At 46.3% G+C, this 17,215-nt stretch overlaps 2 protein-coding genes across 7 annotated transcripts in view; one reads left to right on the top strand and one right to left on the bottom strand.

Annotated features, from left to right (window-relative positions):
* Positions 1-8,875, bottom strand: part of DPCD (deleted in primary ciliary dyskinesia homolog (mouse)) — a 19,988-nt gene extending 11,113 nt beyond the window's left edge. Inside the window, exons 1-2 of the mRNA XM_016120076.2 lie at positions 8,766-8,875; positions 4,963-5,043 (exon numbers count right to left, since the gene is read on the bottom strand). Coding sequence (XP_015975562.2) covers positions 4,963-5,043; positions 8,766-8,829 — 145 coding nt within the window. The 5' untranslated portion in view covers positions 8,830-8,875. The remainder of the gene's footprint in view (positions 1-4,962; positions 5,044-8,765) is intronic.
* On the top strand, positions 8,849-17,215 carry POLL (DNA polymerase lambda). 6 transcript variants are annotated; one of them, XM_036222975.1, is made up of 9 exons: positions 8,849-8,971; positions 9,825-9,969; positions 10,701-10,995; positions 11,187-11,349; positions 11,708-12,025; positions 12,756-12,929; positions 13,528-13,656; positions 15,721-15,889; positions 16,322-17,215. In XM_036222975.1, the coding sequence occupies exons 2-9, from the start codon at positions 9,855-9,857 to the stop codon at positions 16,684-16,686; spliced, it is 1,728 nt and encodes a 575-aa protein (XP_036078868.1). In that variant the 5' UTR covers positions 8,849-8,971; positions 9,825-9,854; the 3' UTR covers positions 16,687-17,215. The 6 variants fall into 6 exon arrangements, with proteins under 6 accessions (XP_036078868.1, XP_036078871.1, XP_036078870.1 ...); XM_036222977.1 differs by lacking the exon at positions 8,849-8,971 and adding an exon at positions 8,999-9,354; XM_036222976.1 differs by lacking the exon at positions 8,849-8,971 and adding an exon at positions 8,999-9,736.

The following is a 17,215-nucleotide window of genomic DNA, read 5'->3' as shown; positions in this document are numbered from 1 at the left end:
CTGACTGGAAGAACTCTGTCTTAGATGCACTATTGGCAATTCTTCCTCTGTAAATTACTTTCTGGGTTTTTCTAAGAGAAAATCAGTTTGGCCAATTGTCAAATTTATATAATTAGCCAGAAAAATAGAAGCTACTCTCATTTACAGCATCTAAAACCCTGTCTATATTTTACTTCATAGAATGAACAAATAGAAATCAGTTTAGACCCTGAATTATTTATATTTAAAAGTTAACAATGAGATAGTTCTGGTCAAGATGGTGGAAGAGGTAAATGCTGTCTGTGCTCACCTCCTTCCAGGACCACATCAAAATTACAACTAACCTACAGAACAACCATCTTGATGTCTAGCTGAACAGAAGTCCTATAATTAAGGATATACAGAAGAGCCACACTGAGACTGGTAGGAGGGGCTAAGACACAAAATGGGCTGGCCCCACACCCATGTGAGATGATTAAATCAGAAAGGATAATTGGCTGCAGAGGTCTTCCCTAGGAGCGAAGGGTCCCGGCCTCACACCAGGCCTTTCAGCCCCAGGTTCTAGTGGCAGGAAGAGAAGTCCCCATAACTGCTGGCTGTGAAAGCCAGTGAAATTTGTGGTTGAGTCAGATGAAGGGCTGCTCGAATCTCAGGTGCTCCTCTAAAAGGGATCATGCATGGACTTACTCACTGAGGAAGTCACTGGTCTGAGCTCCAGAGCTGGGGCAGCAGCTCAAAAGGCACCAGAGACATATAGGGAGGAAATGAACTATCAACTGTCTGACTTCAGGAAGAGGGCTGGAGGGGCGGCTTTCTCCCAGGTAGAAGCGCTAGAAGAGGGCATTGTTCCTTTGTTCAGGCCTCCCCTGACCCAGAATGTAGATGTAGATAGCCCCTATATCTGAGTCTCCATCAACCTAACATGGTTTGCCCCACCCTGGTGATTCCCTGAGACCCTGTCCCACCCAACTTGCATGCCTACCCAAGCCACTTCCAGTGTCTTTTCCATGAAAATGGCCTGTCTTATCTCATGCTGTGGACTTTCCTAAAATTTCTCAAAGGTTCACGAACATCAGACAAGCAGCACTTGACCTTGGCGTGCCCTGTACCTCTTGCTAAGCAGCTCCAGGCCTGGCACTAGTGACAGCCTGCCTCAGTTCATAGCTTAGCCTCTCCCCGGCACCTCCAAGCCCAGCACGAGTGAAACACATCTGTAGATCACTTTGCAGCTCATACCAAGTGGCCACGGACAGGACACAAGTAGCAGATGATTTTGGCCTGCAGCAGAGCCCCTCCCAAGAGGCCCCAGAACCAACATACCAACAAAGAGATAGGATACATAAAAGTGGAAACAGAAACCATAAAAAAGAACCAGTCAGAAATAAAGAATACAATAACTGAAATGAAGAATACATTAGAGGGAATCAATAGTAGATTAGATGAAGAACAGGATCAAGTCAGCGATTAGAAGATAAGGTAGCAGAAAACACCCACTCTGAACAGCAACAAGAAAAAAGAACCCAAAAAGATGAGGCTAGTTTCAGCGGCCTCTGGGACAACATCAAGAGTACCAACATTCGCATCGTAGGGGTACCAGAAGGAGGAGGGAGAGACAGCAGGGAATTAGAAACCTATTTGAAGAAATGATGACAGAAAACCTCCCTAACCTGGTGAAGGAAATAGACATACAAGCCCAGGAAGCGCAGAGTCCCAAACCAGATGAACTCAAAGAGGCCCATACCAAGACACCACATAATTCAAATGCCAAAGGTTAAAGACAAGGAGAAAATCTTAAAAGCAGCAAGAGAAAAGCGGGTAGTTACCTACAAGGGAACTCCCATTAGACTGTCAGCTGAGTTTTCAACAGAAACTTTGCAGGCCAGAAGGGACTGGCACGAAACATTCAAAGCCATGAAAAGCAAAGACCTATGACCAAGATGCCTTTACCCGGCTAAACGGTCATTTAGAATTGAAGGGCAGATAAAGAAAGAGCTTCCCAGACAAGAAAAAGCAAAAGGAGTTCATCACTGCCAAACCGGTATTACAAGAAATGTTAAAGGGACTTATTTAAGAAGAAGAAGAAAAAGAGGATAAAAAATATGACTAGTAAAATGGCAATAAGTACATATCTATCAACGATTACTTTAAATGTAAAGGAATTAAATGCTCAAATCGAAAGACATAGCTTGGCTGAACAGATAAGAAAACAAGGCCCCTACACATGCAAAAGACTAACTTCAGATCAAAAGACATACAGAGAATCGAAGTAAAGGGATGGAAAAAGTTATTTCATAAAAACGGAAACGAACAAATAAAGCTGGGGTAGCAATACTTATACCAGACATAATAGACTTTTTTTTTTTTAAAAAAAGGCTATAACAAGAAACAAAGACCCTCTTCTGGGTATTTATCTGAAAAAACCCAAAACACTAATTCGAAAAGACATACATCCATGTTTATTGCAGCATTATTTACAATAGCCACGATACAGAAGCAACCTAAGCATCATCCAATAGGCTATTAGATAAAGACGATATGGTACACATATACAATGGAATATTACTCAGCCATAGAAAAGAATAAAGTTTTGCCATCTGCAACAACATGGATGGACCTAGAAGGTATTATGCTGAGTGAAATAAATCAGACAAAGAAAGACAAATACCACATGATTTTACTTGCATGTGGAATCTAAAAAACAAAACAAATGAACAAACAAAACAGAAATGAACTCATAGATACAGAGAACATTTTGATGGTTCCCAGGTGGGAGGAGCATTGAAGGGATGGGTGAAAAAGGGAAAGGGATAAATAAGTACAAATTGGTAGTTGCAAAACAGTCATGGGGATGTAAAGTACAGCATAGAGAATATAATTAATAATATTGTAATAACCATGTATGGTATCAGATGGGTACTAGATTTATTGGGGTGATTTATTCTTATTTACTAGATATTAAGTTTTATAAATATCTAATCACTATGTTGTACACCTGAAATTAATATAATATTATATGTCAACTGTAATTGAAAAATAAAACATTAAAAGAAAACAAGAAAAGTTAATAATGAACACTATTTTGCAAGGGCAGCTCGTGGGAGTTGGGTGTGGTGGTTAAAATGGGTAAGAAAAGAGTCATCTGTTCAAAGGGACTGGTAGTTCAAATGGAGTGTTCCTCTCTGCCCATCCCTGGCCTGCTCCCATCAGCCCCTAACTCAGGTCATTCTGGGAACAGCAAAATTTAGTGAGAAGAAAAGCAAGCAGGAATAAACATTCTCAACTCCCAACAACATGTTGTTGTGGATGAAAGCATAGGTTCTTCTTAATTAGACAGATTTAGGTTTAAATCCTAGCTCAGAAACTAACCAGCTATGTGGTTTTGAATAAGGTGCTTAACTTCTTGGAGCTTCCAGGGATTTTTGTTTGTTTCTTTGTTTAAACTGTAAAATGAGGACAATAGTACCTACCTCATAGGATCATGATGAGTATGATTAAATGAGATAATTCAGATAAAGCACTTAGGATAGTGCCCAATTAAAGTTACAGTATTAATATAATTATTAGGTCAACTTTAGCCAAACAATGTTCTCCAATGAACTATTCCCCACCTGCCAAGAGAAGAAACAGGTTAATGTGGGATGCTACAAATGAAGGAACCTGGACTTTTTCATTTTAATTTCATGTCCAAGCATGACTAAGAGTCCTGGGCTTTGTTTGTTTTTATAGTCACGACAGCTATAGCCGTTTGATTTGTTCTGTGTGGAGAAGAGAGGTGATGCTGGGGGCTGGGGAAGAGGAGCTGCAGCTAGTCTCTAGCCTGGTGATGGTGGTGGTTAGCCCACGTGACCTCTGCTTTTCATAAGCTTGCCCCTGTTAGGCATTCCAAGGCTGTCACCCCCTGGGAGTGCTATAAATTACAGTGCATTGTGAGGATATTACTACTGTATTGGTTTCCACCAAATCAGTGTCATATGCTAAACACATCAAGATTTTTAATAGCACCAGACTAAACCAATTGGGACTGGAGCCCAAGCAGCTCATAATAAGGAGAGATCAACACTTCACTCTGTGACTGAACATGCGCAGGACACACATTTTAAGACTGGAGACTAAGAGAATGCAAAGCAGTGTAATCTGTGTTGTCGGTTCCAGACATTTATGAGCTGTCAGAAAAAAGGAAAAAGAAATTCCCTCACCAATACTACCTGTCGATCAGACCCAGGAACAAATTAAAGTCAAGAATAATGGCAAGAAAATAACCCAGTCCCTGATTCCATCATTGGTCTTAGCATTTTAGGTAGAACTTAATAAAGAGACCAACTCCCATTGCTGACAGCCTCAGGCCCTGGGTCAGAGAACGAGCCACCTAGTTCTGGGAAGTCAGTTAATGCTGATGTGCAGACCTGGGAACAGAGAATGGACAAATCAAAGAATTCCCAGAAATCCAAGCTAGAGCCTATTCTTAAAAGAAAAAACCTGCAGGGATGCAAATGACAATACTGCAAAATCACCATTTCTACCCCCTACTCGCTTTAATTCAGACATTCTCCAAGATGAGGGTTATATTTCATAGTGCTACCTCTCAGTCAAGGTCAGAATCTGCTGCCTCTGATGTTTACTTGTTCCTAACGTGGCTTCGAAAAACAAAACAAAAAACAAGCAAAAAAATTGCAGTGAAAACTGCCCTTACCACTACAAGGCTCACTTTCAATTCCACCTTCTTTGTAAAGTTTCTCTATACTCCCATTCCCATCTTAGAAGAATTACCCACTCTCTCAATTGTCTGGGGATGGAGTGGGGTTTACTAGGCAAATGGACTTCCACTCCACCTCTGGTGTTCAGCCCTGACCTCAGATTATTCTCTAGAACAATCTTGCCTTTGATTGTTCCCACATTTGGTGGTAGGCTCCTCCCTCAAGCCTCAGGCCAGGAGTATTGTCCCCAAGTGTTCCTAAGGGCCTCCTGGGAGCCCCTGTCACTTACCAAGTAGTTCACTCGTCTTCTCATCATATTCTTCAGCCATTTCCTTCCCATCTGGAAACAAATAGTGCACCTTTCTTCTCCCTATGCACAAAGCAGAGAGTGCCTTACCCACAAGTCTCCTCTTGCTTTGCAACCCTGTAGATCAAAAGGTCTACATGGAAAATACCAATAGCCTTGAATGGATTGAGAAACCCTCCCAGAGTCTCCCAACTACTTGCCCACCATTACTTTAAGACATGTTGTGAGACTCACTATCTGGAGCTTTCTTTGAACGTGTCTTTGCTCTGCTGTCTCTTCTACCAGCAATAACTCCATACTTCTCTTCATCTATTGAGCAATTCCTCACCCTTTAGAATCTAGCTCAAATAACAGCACTAATGCCCAGCATGTAGGCCCAACATAAATTTAATGAACAAGAGCCCCAAGGTCTTAGCCAGCTAGGGTGCCACTAGCCCAAACTTGGAAATGTATCTGATCTACTAAGTCATTTTTTTCTGTACAATTTACTCCCCTAGGACACAATTCCCTTGAGTCATTCCTAATATAAGTTCTGGAGAAACTCACCCTCAAATTTGCATGCCCCTCAGCGGGCCCCTAAGTGATACTACTCTTAATCCTTTGGATGGCTCGAAGAGCTGGAAGGGGTTTTCCTGTCAGGAGTAGGGTACAAGGTGCTGCCTGTGAGCGGCTGAGGGTATGTCTGGCCTGACCCTCTTCTCCCCCTGGAGTCCAGTCTTGAGTTCAGGCAGGATGCAGTGCTTACTATTGGCCAGGCACTTTACATGTTTTATCGCATTTAATTCTCACAATAATCCTATGTGCCCTCATTACTTGTATTTTATAAATGAGGAAAACTGAAGCTTAAAAGTCATGTACTTGTTCAAGGTCATAAAGCTAGGAAATGACAGCCCCAGGCTTAAACTGACTTGAAACCCAAGTCCATGCTCCAATAACCATACTAGGATAATTTGTAAGCTTTAAATATTGGTAAGGTTGACACTGTTCCAAGGGTTTATTGATCATGTTTCCAGTGAATTACCTGTTTAGGCCTTAGCCTATTTTACTTGGGTATTCATTCTTTTTTTAACTAATCTAATTGAGCTTTGTATATGTTAACCATGTATCATATATGTTGTACATAGTTTCAATTGCTTGTTAACTTTGTTTAAAGTGAATTTTCTCAAACAAGTGTTTAATTTTTATATAGTCCATTGTTGTTTCCTTTGTGGTTACTACCCAGAAGTTGTGCTTAGAATATCCTCCCTTACCCAAAGATTATATAGTCATCAACATCATATTCTTATACATAGGTGTTATATATATGTATATATGTGGATGTAAGTTTTTAAAGTATATTAGTATGAAATTTTGTTAAAAGAAAAAAATACATATATGCATGAAAAATATAGAAGTTTATGCATGAAAATATAAGTTATGATTATCTCTGGATGGTAGAATTCTGGGTAATTTATTTTTCACATTTCCACAATGAACATAAGTCATTTTTGAAAAAAATATAGTGTATTGGGTTCTCATTACCAATAGCAGTGATTCTTAGTAGGAAGGAGGTAACATCACCTGCCCGCCCACCCCCACACACGTCAGCATGGTAAGTCTACAGGAAAGATTTGACAAGGCGTATCTATATATTTAACATTGGTTTGTCTTTCTTTCTTTCTTTCTTTTTTTTGCTTGAAAAAATAAACTAACAACACCGTTTTGTGATGCTAACAAAAAAAAACTTTTCAAATCTGGCTGATGAAATATTATTTTAAACACTGTCTTCTGACCAAAGAAAGTAAAAGCAAGGACTTGAATAGATAGCAGTATTATTCACAATAGCTAAAAAAGTAGAAGCAACCCAAATGTCCATCAACAGATGGACATTATACAATGGAATATTATTCAGCCTTAAAAAGAAAGGAAGTTTTGACACATGTGACAATATGGATAAACTCTGAAGACATTATGCTAAATAAGCTAGTCACAAAAGGACAAATATAGTATGACTCCTCTTTTTAAGACTGTATGATGTTCCTACAGTAATCAAATTCATAAAGACAGAACGTAGAATGGTGGTTGCCAGGGGCTGGGGTTAGGGGGAATGGGGAGTTAGTGTTTAATGAATATAGAGTTTCAGGTGAAGAAGATAAAAAATTTCTGGAGATGGTTAGGCAAGTGGTTGCACAACCATGTGAATGTACTTAATGCCACAGTGTACTTAACTGTACACTTAACATGGTTAAAATGGTAAATTCCATGTTCTGTATTTTTTTACAATAAAAACAAAAACCACTGTCCTATGAAGTAATATTCAAAATATTTAGCTTGACACAGGAGACCTATCACAACATACTCAAATTTATCTGCAGTCTCTCTTCATTTCCCATTTCCCCTCATTGTTCTTTGAAAAAAGAGACCTTTTTATTCACCCTTGTATCCTAGCACCTAATACTTGACACAGTGTAAGGGGTTCTTATGACTGAGTGGGTGAATGTGTCAGCCTCATGAAATGTTTTGTATTTCCTTAGTAATCAGCCATATACTGTCACACTTCCATGCCTTTACACATGAGTCATTCTTCCCGGAATAGCCATCCTTTCTTCTTCACTTAGCAGACACCTATTAATTCTTTAGGACCCAGAAATATCACCTTTTCTGTCAGGTCTTCCTTCAAAGAAATGATCATTTCCATCTTTGTGCTCTCATAGTATTTTATAGACGATTCCAATCTCTATTTAACACACAATCTTATTTATTTACACGTCTCTTCCCTGACCACTCTGTGAACTCCCGAGACATGTCTTTTTCTATTTGCTCTAGTACACAGGTTGGCACATAGTAAAAGCCTCCCTAAATGCTGCCTGAATGAATGAGCAAATGAGCAGCTGATTTTAATTTCCATGCTTCCCTGATTGGCCTCTGCCTGCGGATGTGAGTCCCTAACTAGTATCTTAAAAGCTACAGGAATTCAGACCTAATTCATTCTGGCTGCCAAGTGGGGCCAGGAAGTGACCTTGAACCACAGAGGAACCCTACACCGGCCAATCCCAGGAAGGTGTAGAAGACTACGGCAATCCCGTGCGCACCTCTTCCAGGTACAGCCCCGGCCCCGCTCCATCTCCCCTAGAGACTCAGGGATCATTTAGAGGTTTATTTACAAACAATATTACAGCTGGTAAGGACCTCAGAGATAACAGGTAGCCCATTCAGCTCATTTTACAGATGAGGAAAGTGCGGTCCAAACAAGGAAAGGGGCTGACAGAGAGCCCCGGGTGAATTAATGGCAGAATCCTAAGTAGAGCCCAGGTCCTCCCGCTTGTCAATGACATCAGGCTGCCTCCAGCAAGAGAGCTCCCACAGTGAGGTTCATGGGATCCCAAGTCAAGGTGCAGTTGTACCACTGGCTGGTTGGGGGAAGAGTGGCTAGTCTAAAACTTTTGGATTTCGGTTTCCTCTTCTGTAAAATGGGTTGGAAAATTAACAGCCTCTCAGAACAGCTGTGAGGAGCAAATGACATTACGAATGTGAAAGGAATTACGTATTATTTATTAGTAACAAAACTCCGTGCGGAGCAAGGTGGCATACAGGAAACTAGAAGGTGTTCAGAGACGCGTGTTCCAGTCTCGTTATCTTTTTGTGCCTCAGTTTCCTCATCTGCAAATGCAGGACCTGACTTGGGTGGCGGCGCGACCCCTCCAGCTCTGCCGTCCCAAGCTCTGAGGCCCTTCTCGGACAGGCTAGCGCGGAGGGCCGGACCCTGGGGAAAAGGACGAGGGAGCTCGCGGGGGACCTCGAGTTACCGTCCTGCAGCAGCGCGGTCTTCTCGGCCGCCCGCAGACATTCCAACCAGCCTGTCACCGCCATCTTCCCTCCGCCCAGCCGCGCGCCCGGCCGCTGCCATGGCTACCATCCCGTCCAGGGTCACTTCCTGCTGACCCGGAAATTGTTCTGGTCATTTGCCCGCCCCTTTCCTCTCTCCTTTCGTCCGCCGTCATTGGCTGCCCTGGTAAGTAAATAGCAGTTTACTCTTTCCCACCGACCCATTGGCCCGCTGGTCCTGAAGTTGACCCTACTCGGGATTCGGGGAGTGAGGAGGAGTTCCTCTGGGCAGGGTCTGGACACGCCAGCACCCGCTGGCTCCCAGCTGGGAGATTTGAGCACGCGCCAGCTGCGTATGCAGGCGGGTGCCTCACACCTGCCGTAGTCTTCTCCACCTCCAGCTGTGAGGCCGAGACTCCCCCAGTCCCGGAAGGGGCCCCACACCTGCTGCCGCCGTGCCCTATCTCCCCTCAGCTGCGGGGCTGAACACCCCCACGAGAAGCCTGCAACCAGGGCAGGTGCAGGGCGTTCTCCCTGCCCCTGCCCACCCGAACTTCCTTCACCCCACAGGTTTTCCTCTGCGGGTCTGTGATGGGGGTAGAGAAAGATTACGTGGAGTTTATGTGCAGATTCACCCCCAGTCTCCACTCCTCTTGGGAACCTAAGTCCTTCCTAAAGATGTAGCTCCATTACCTAGCCTGGCATACCCTTTTGGTAAAGCCCTTTGGGATGCAGGAGGGCAGACACTGCACCAAATCTTTAGAGAAATCCTTCTAAGGAATGATATCCTTTCGTACCTCTCAAAAGTACCACTAGTGGTTCCATTCTACCCTTCATTTTGCCCAATACTTTGACTTTGAAAGGCTGATGAGTGTAGAGCTAGGCTAAACCACTGAAGTTCAATTGGGTTTTGGGAGATCTTGGGAAACTGGGCTACTGCCCCCAAGACCTGGTAAGTGGAGACCCACCTCCGTAAGCAGAAGGGTTGGGAAACCTCAGTTAAAGGTTTCCACATGACAGCTCCCCTGATCAACCTTCAGACAGAAAGGCCAGGATCTAGCCATACCTCAATGGACCCCAGGGGCATCTTGAAGGCATTTCCCAAGCGAAAGAAAATTCAGGCCAATCTATCATCAAAAGCACTTGCAAAGATTCCTAAGAGGGAAGACGGAGAAGGAACAGGAGGTAAGTGGACCCAGTCTCAGAAACCTCATATGCTTGAACCTTCAGACTTCCTACATTGTTCATGGCCAGAATCAGATATTAGATTAGAGCTGACATTGCCTGCCCAGGGCCTGCAGGTTGGTTTGTACCTGCCTTGCACTAGGCTTGGTCCCCAGTCTTTGACAGGCTGCCTGCTGTGTTATCTTCTACCGTACTCTGAGATCTCCATCAATCAGAAAATATTCCCTGATTCCTATGGAAATGACCAACAAAATCCTTTGCTCTCCAGGAGGTTGCCTGAAGTTGAAAGCGGAAAGAGGATCAGATATCCTTATCAGATCCCCAGAGTTATATAAGCCTTTTTGCAGCCAAATAGACAAATAGATGGCAAAAACTTACATCGGGTGAGAGGGGAGAATCTATTACACTGTGGGGCCTATAATGGCAACATGTGTGTGCCTTGTACATGGTAGGTGTCCGTTAATATTTGTTGAAAGAATAAATGATCAAAGTGATTTATAGGATGCCTGTAATGTGCCAGACACTGTTCTAGTTTACATGAGGGAACAGGACATATCAAAATCTTTGCCCCTTTACATCAAGAGATGGCCCATGAAGAAATTAACTGTATGCGATGGTGGAATTCCCAGAAGACAGGCTGGATGGAAGGAAAATTATTGTTTTGGGGTAAAGGATTTATCAGTTCATGTCTGAAAGTTATAACCATAGGCATCTGGATGTCCCCTCTACAGAGTGGCTGAGCTCCTTGAGGGCCCATGTTGTGCCCACTGGCATTGGGCGAGCCCGAGCAGAACTCTTTGAGAAGCAGATTGTCCAGTATGGTGGCCAGATATGCCCTGCCCAGACCTCAGGGGTCACTCATATTGTGGTGGATGATAGCATGGACTGTGAGCGAGCCCTCCGCCTCCTTAGACTGCCCCGGTTGCCTCCAGGTGCCCAGCTGGTAAAGTCAGCATGGCTGAGCTTGTGCCTGCAGGAGAGAAGGCTGGTGGACACGGCAAGATTCAGCATCTTCATCCCCAACAGGTGGGCTGGTCCTAGTCTTTCTCTAAATGTTTTCTAGCAGCATCTTGGGTTCTTTCCTTGGGTTATTAAAAATAACTCTTATTGTCTTAATTGGACACATGAGAAAACCAAGATTTCAGAGTAGAGAAGGATTGGGAGCAGAGAAAGGGTGAGATCTTTGGTGTCTTAACCTCCCATCACCATCCCTGCAGGTACCTGGACCAACCACAGCTCAGTAAGGCAGACCAAGACTCTTTTCCTCCTCCTGGAACCCATGAGGCTCTGCTCAGGACAGCTCTTTCTCCTCCCCCTCCTCCCACCAGACCTGTATCTCCTCCCCAGAGGGCAGAAGAAGCCTCAAGCACCCAAGCCCAGGTCAGGAGCCACCATAGTTCCCTTTCCCTGGGAACTAGACACAAATGCAGGGAAAACCTGTTGGTTGTTCAGAAAATCCAGGGCCCCTGAGAGAGGAGGGCTCTCTCTATTGTGAAGCTATTTAACTCTTCCCAGCACTTATTATTCCTGCATTGCCAAGGCCATATTTACCACATGCCACTGGGCATCCTAGGGCTGGGACCAGGAAAGTCAAATGGAACACAGCCCCACACGTAAGGAGACCCAAGTCTGATGTGGAAGACTCAGCCTCATTCTTGGGTTTAGGAGACTCAATCCTCACCTTTGAGGAGCATTCACGGGGGGCATGTATTTATTGTCTCTTCTTCCCTACCTCTAGCTCAGCTCTGACGGTGAAACCAGTGATGGGGAAGAGACCCAGGTTAGCGCAGCTGATCTGGAAGCCCTGATCAGTGGCTGCTACCCCACACCCCTTGAGGGAGATGGTGAGCCCAGCCCAGCCCCTGAGGGCTTGGAAAAGTGGGTCTGTGCACAGCCTTCAACCCAGAAAGCGACCAACCATAACCCCCACATCACAGAGAAGCTGGAAGTGCTGGCCAAAGCTTACAGTGTTCAGGGAGACAAGTGGAGGGCCCTGGGCTATGCTAAAGCCATCAATGCCCTCAAGAGCTTCCATAAGCCTGTCACCTCCTACCAGGTACTTGGGGGCCCGGGCAGGGTATACTGGCTAGAGATTGGTGGAGGCACCAGTCACAGGTGGGGATCAGGTGGAGTGGGTAAGATTTTATGATGTCTGAGACTTGCACAAAAGAAAAAAAATGGAGAGCTTGATTAAAGCAGATTGGCAAAATCTTGATAATTATAGAAGCTGGGTGATGGGTACTTGGGGGTTACACTGCTCTATTTTGGAATTTTTCCATAATAAAAAGTTTTTTTAAAATGTTTACTCTGGAGGCCAACAATCCAAGGTTTGAATTCTGGTTTCCATCATTCACTAATTGGATGACTTTAGGCAAATTACTTAAAACTTCTGTGTCAGTTTCCTCATCAGTAAAAAGAGACTAAGAATATTAGTAACTAAGTCAGTGTTAGGTGAGGACTAAAGGAGGCAATCCCTGTAGTGCAGACTTGATACACAGTAAGTCTTCAGTAACTGTTAGCTTTCGCTATTGTGATGATGTTGGTGAATAGTATCATCATTATTGCCTTTTCTCTACCTTCTGTGCTGATCTCCATCCTTAACCAGCCCATTCCATCCAAACTTCTCATCTTAAGTTGCGCCCAAGCTTTATATAGCCATCAGTTGTTAAGCAGCCAGACTAGCTTTTACTCAGACATCTACTAAAGGAGTTAGCTTCCCCACTTGCTGGCTCTACCTCTCCCATCTTCTCCCTCTTCTTTCCTGCCTCTACCTCCCCCACCTCTAGGAAGCCTGCGGTATCCCTGGGATTGGGAAGCGGATGGCTGAGAAGATTGTAGAGATCCTGGAGAGTGGACATCTGCGGAAGCTGGACCATATCAGTGATAGTGTGCCTGTGTTGGAGCTCTTCTCCAACATTTGGGGAGCCGGAACCAAGACTGCCCAGATGTGGTACCATCAGGTCATACCCTGTCCCAGCCCCCACTTCAGTCTTGCTGTGTCTCAGAGCTCCTGACACATAGTTCTCTTACCCTGTATTTTATGGGAATGAACCCAGACTATAGGGAGACCATTTTTCAAGGAGTCCCAGGCTCATGTAGACTCTTCTCCTACCCTGCCCTGTTGCTTGGTATACTTGAGGCATTAGTCTTGGTGTAGACAGAGATAAGGAGCATGTTTCTCTGCCCCCAGAACAGCAAGGGCCTTTCTGAAGAGACCAGGCCTCAGGGCTGAGTATCCAGAGTAGTGGTTCCCAAACCTGGCCTTGCCCAAAATCACCCCCAGACTGATAGAATCATGAACCAGTATTTTCGGGTTGTTGCTGGCCTAGATTGGGGCACGTCTTCTATGCCCTCTGCTTTTCCCAGGTCTCACTGATTACAGACCCACCTGCTCCTGGGGTTGGTCCTCCCTCAGGTTTTCCTTGGAGTCTGGGGTGATGTAAGTCGTGTGTGTGTGTGTGTGTGTGTGTGTGTGTGTGTGTGTGTGTGTGTGTTTATTCACTGCCTCTTCATTGATCCTGGATTCTCATAGTTCCCCCACCTGGCATCTTTCTCCAGGGTTTCCGGAGCTTAGAAGACATCCGTAACCAGGCCTCCCTGACTGCCCAGCAGGCCATCGGCTTGAAGCATTATGATGACTTCCTGGAACGCATGACCAGAGAAGAGGCTACAGAGATTGAGCAGACAGTAAGCAGGTGTCCCAGAGCAGTGAGGAGAGGCAGGCCCTGCCATAAGGTCAGCGCCTGGCTCAAAGCCAAGAACTCCCGATCCCTCAATTGGGGCATCAGTCAGGCAGAGGAAGCCGTGGGCCACCAGAAGATGGGACCAGTGGGGAAAGAGCAAGTCGAGACTGAAGCTGCGGGCCCAGAGGAGGGATGGTGGCTTTGGTAGGGAAGGGCTGCAACACCGACTCCCTGGAGTAGGGTTCTCAGTGATCAGGCAGAGTAAGTACTGGCCTAGATACTAGAATGGTGTTAGGACTGGGTTCATGATAGGCTAGATTTTAGATAGATTATAGTCAGAACTACTTGAAAATATTGGGGTTTGAACTGGCTAGGTTAGGTTGGATCAGGGCAGAGGTTCTTAATGTTTATTGATGCACATACTTCTTTGATAACCTGGTGAAACTATGGACTCTTTCTCTCCAAAAATTGTATAAATTTACAAAGTTTTATATCTTTTTCCATATATATGGACCTTCTGAAGCCCACGTGAGGCTGGTTTAGGATTTGGGTTAGGGTTGGTGAAGAAGAACAGTGCTGAAGAATTAGGTTTGGGGTTAGAGGAAAGCTAGATCAAGAGGCAAGTTAAGGTTAGGCCTGAATTAGGAGTAAGGTTTTCTTAGTATTAGATGCTTTTAGTTAAGAATTGTGGTTGTCCTAGAAATAAGGCCAAGATTAGGGTTTGATTTAGAGTTGGATTAGGAATCAGGTTCATATAAAACCTAGATTAGAGAGAGACTAGAGTACATTCATGGTTAGGTGTGTCACTTGTTTAGTTGGCATTAGGATTAGGGGCTGGTTGCTGTGGGCAGGGTTTGCTCACAGCAGGGTTTGCTTTGGTCTAGGATTTTGATAGGGAAGGACTCCATAGAAATTCCATGAACAGCTTAGTTGAGCTCAGCCTCCAGCTCTATTCCATGCCACAGGACCCTGAGGCTGGTGCAGCGTGTCTGAACAGGTCGCGTTGCTCACCTGTCAGCAGGCCTTGGTGCTAGTGATGACAATGTCAGTCAGCCATGGTGTCTAGACAAGGAGAATGCCCCAGTGAGCCTCTGGTCCTCCTGCCCATCTGACCCACTCCCGTTATTGAAAGGCTCCAGCCTTACAAGTTGTTGATGGGATTACTCATCGTAGGCCTCCTCCTATCCTCTTGGGAAGCTCAAGAAGGGAATGAAGGGATGAGCCGACAGCCTGTCTGGAGAATTGAGGTGTCTTGGCTGAAGGTATCTAGGGCCCCAGAAATCTCAGTGTCCTAGGGTGGAGGCATGGATGTCATCCGCTTATGAAAGGCCTCAGTGTCTCTGGGGTGGAGGCTAATGGGCTTATCCCCCTCCATGAGGGATGGCCCTTCAGCTGACAGTGCCCTCTGTCACAGCTCCCTCCCCAAGGAGCCCTGTTCCTCCAAGTAAGAATGTTGGCTCAGAATTTCCTTCCTCTTTGCTTTCTTTCCTTTCCTTTCCTGTCGCAGATGTAGTTATATTTCTGGGCCCCATTTTCCCCTGGGCTTGGGTCCAGGGCACTCTGCCTGCCACCTGTTTATGCCTCAACTCACATGCTCTGCCTTTAGCTCCAAAACCATAGATACCTGGGGCTGTGGAGACCTGGCCAAGGGCCTCCAGCTACCTAGCCTTTTTTTTGTAAGTGGAGTTTCACAGGCTTAATACATAGGTTGGTGAAGGGGCCAAGAAAAGGTGTTTCTGTTCTGGAAGTGCTCTAGAGGGAAAGGTAGTGCTTTCCCTCAGAATCAGAGTGCCATCTTCTTCTCTCTCCTTAGACAGCCTCCCGTGGTCGGAGTGTTCTCTTCTGTCCTAGTGAAGCTAGAGAACTGCTGCTCCGCAGGGTCATCTCTGGCCTGTTCCCTGGGGCTTGTTCCCTCAGGCTTTTATCTCGCATCCCGGGATTGGCTTGGGGTGTAAGCTAGAAGTGTGGGCTCCTGGGTCATGGAAGGTCCTTATGCCTCTACGGGGGAGGAACTCCTTGCAGGGCTTGAGGCCCGCAGCCCCTGACCCCCCTCACTGTTCTTTCCCAGGTCCGGGAATCAGCTCAGGCTTTCAACCCTGGGCTGCTGTGTGTGGCGTGTGGTTCCTACCGACGGGGGAAGGCAACCTGTGGTGATGTAGACGTGCTGGTCACTCACCCAGATGGCCGGTCTCACCAGGGCATCTTCAGTCGCCTCCTTGACAGCCTTCGGCAGCGAGGTATAGTAAGCTTCATCTCTGGGTGAGCAGGTTGGCGGGGGGCAGGGCAGGGCTGGGTGGCCCCCTGGAGGGAAAGCCTCAAAGTCGTAATCTCTAGGCAGGAAGCAGGGACGGTTGCTTGTGAGAATTCCACCTTGTGTCCAGAGCCATTTCAGGGAAGAGATGAAACAGCTCCCACACCACACAGAGGTGCTCAGTACCACCTGTGGGTTGAGTGTCTCATCTGATCTTTCTGTGACACTGGGGGATGGGAGGAATTTCTATGCACATTTTATAGGTAAGGAAACAAGCCCAGAGAGGGCAGGGTCACCCAGCAAGTAAATGGGCGAGCTGGGACTAGAGGACATGAGATGATCAGGAAAGACGTGGGAGGACAGGATGGCCCAGGGCCTGGTTCCTGGCCTTCCCAGCAGCCTTCCCGTGTTGAGCCAGGGTTCCTGACGGATGACCTGGTGAGCCAGGAGGAGAATGGCCAGCAGCAGAAATACTTGGGTGTATGCCAGCTCCCGGGGCCAGGGCGGCGGCACCGACGACTGGACATCATCGTTGTGCCCTACAGCGAGTTTGCCTGCGCCCTGCTCTACTTCACTGGCTCTGCCCATTTCAACCGCTCCATGCGGGCTCTGGCCAAAACCAAGGGCATGAGCTTGTCGGAGCATGCCCTCAGCACAGCCGTGGTACGGGACACCCGAGGCCTCAAGGTGGGGTCTGGCCAAGTGCTTCCCACCCCCACTGAGAAGGATGTCTTCAGGCTCTTAGGCCTCCCCTACCGAGAACCAGCTGAACGGGACTGGTGACCCACGGCTGGGGCAGAAAGGGCACCCAACTGGACCAGCTGCCCCACCTAGCCATCCAGTGCTCTCCTCTAGCCTGAGCTGACTGAATCTCACTACTCCAACCACCAGCTCTCTGGGCCTGACCAAAAGGACCAGCCTGGCTCCCAGGGTCTTCCCAATCCTCCACTGACAAAAGCAGGCTGCTGACCCGGTAGAGTTTTGTACATGGCCCCTAGCCCCATTTTAAGCAACAAGAGGTGGCTGGTTTGAAGCCAGCTTCCTGTGCTGAAAGCGCAGGAAACCCCACTTCCCTATCCTGCGGAGGGTCCAGCTGCTGGAGGTGGAATTGGGGCAATAGGGGGAGAGGCAAGCAGCCGTGGCCCAGCATCACCCAAGACCCTTTGGAGCAGGACAATGAGCTATTCCATGTACTCCCTCCACCCACCCCACTTCCTGTGCAGCTGGAGGTGTTGGGAGGGGGTGCCCCAGGCTCGGTGAGAACAGCATTTGAAGCCTCAGGGACCCAATAAAGTGCATTTGACATTCAACC

The sequence above is a fragment of the Rousettus aegyptiacus genome, unplaced genomic scaffold (assembly GCF_014176215.1).
Source record: "Rousettus aegyptiacus isolate mRouAeg1 unplaced genomic scaffold, mRouAeg1.p scaffold_m13_p_6, whole genome shotgun sequence".
NCBI classification, from domain to species: domain Eukaryota; kingdom Metazoa; phylum Chordata; class Mammalia; order Chiroptera; family Pteropodidae; genus Rousettus; species Rousettus aegyptiacus.
This window is presented reverse-complemented; position numbering and strand designations above follow the sequence as displayed.

Bases quoted from the DNA above. Each gene is read 5' to 3' on its own strand.
- POLL (XM_016120074.2), top strand. From the start codon at position 9,798: ATGACAGCTCCCCTGATCAACCTTCAGACAGAAAGGCCAGGATCTAGC. The intron at 9,970-10,700 runs GTAAGTGGACCC...TCCCCTCTACAG, and splicing joins AGACGGAGAAGGAACAGGAG to AGTGGCTGAGCTCCTTGAGG. The intron at 11,350-11,707 runs GTCAGGAGCCAC...CCCTACCTCTAG, and splicing joins CCTCAAGCACCCAAGCCCAG to CTCAGCTCTGACGGTGAAAC.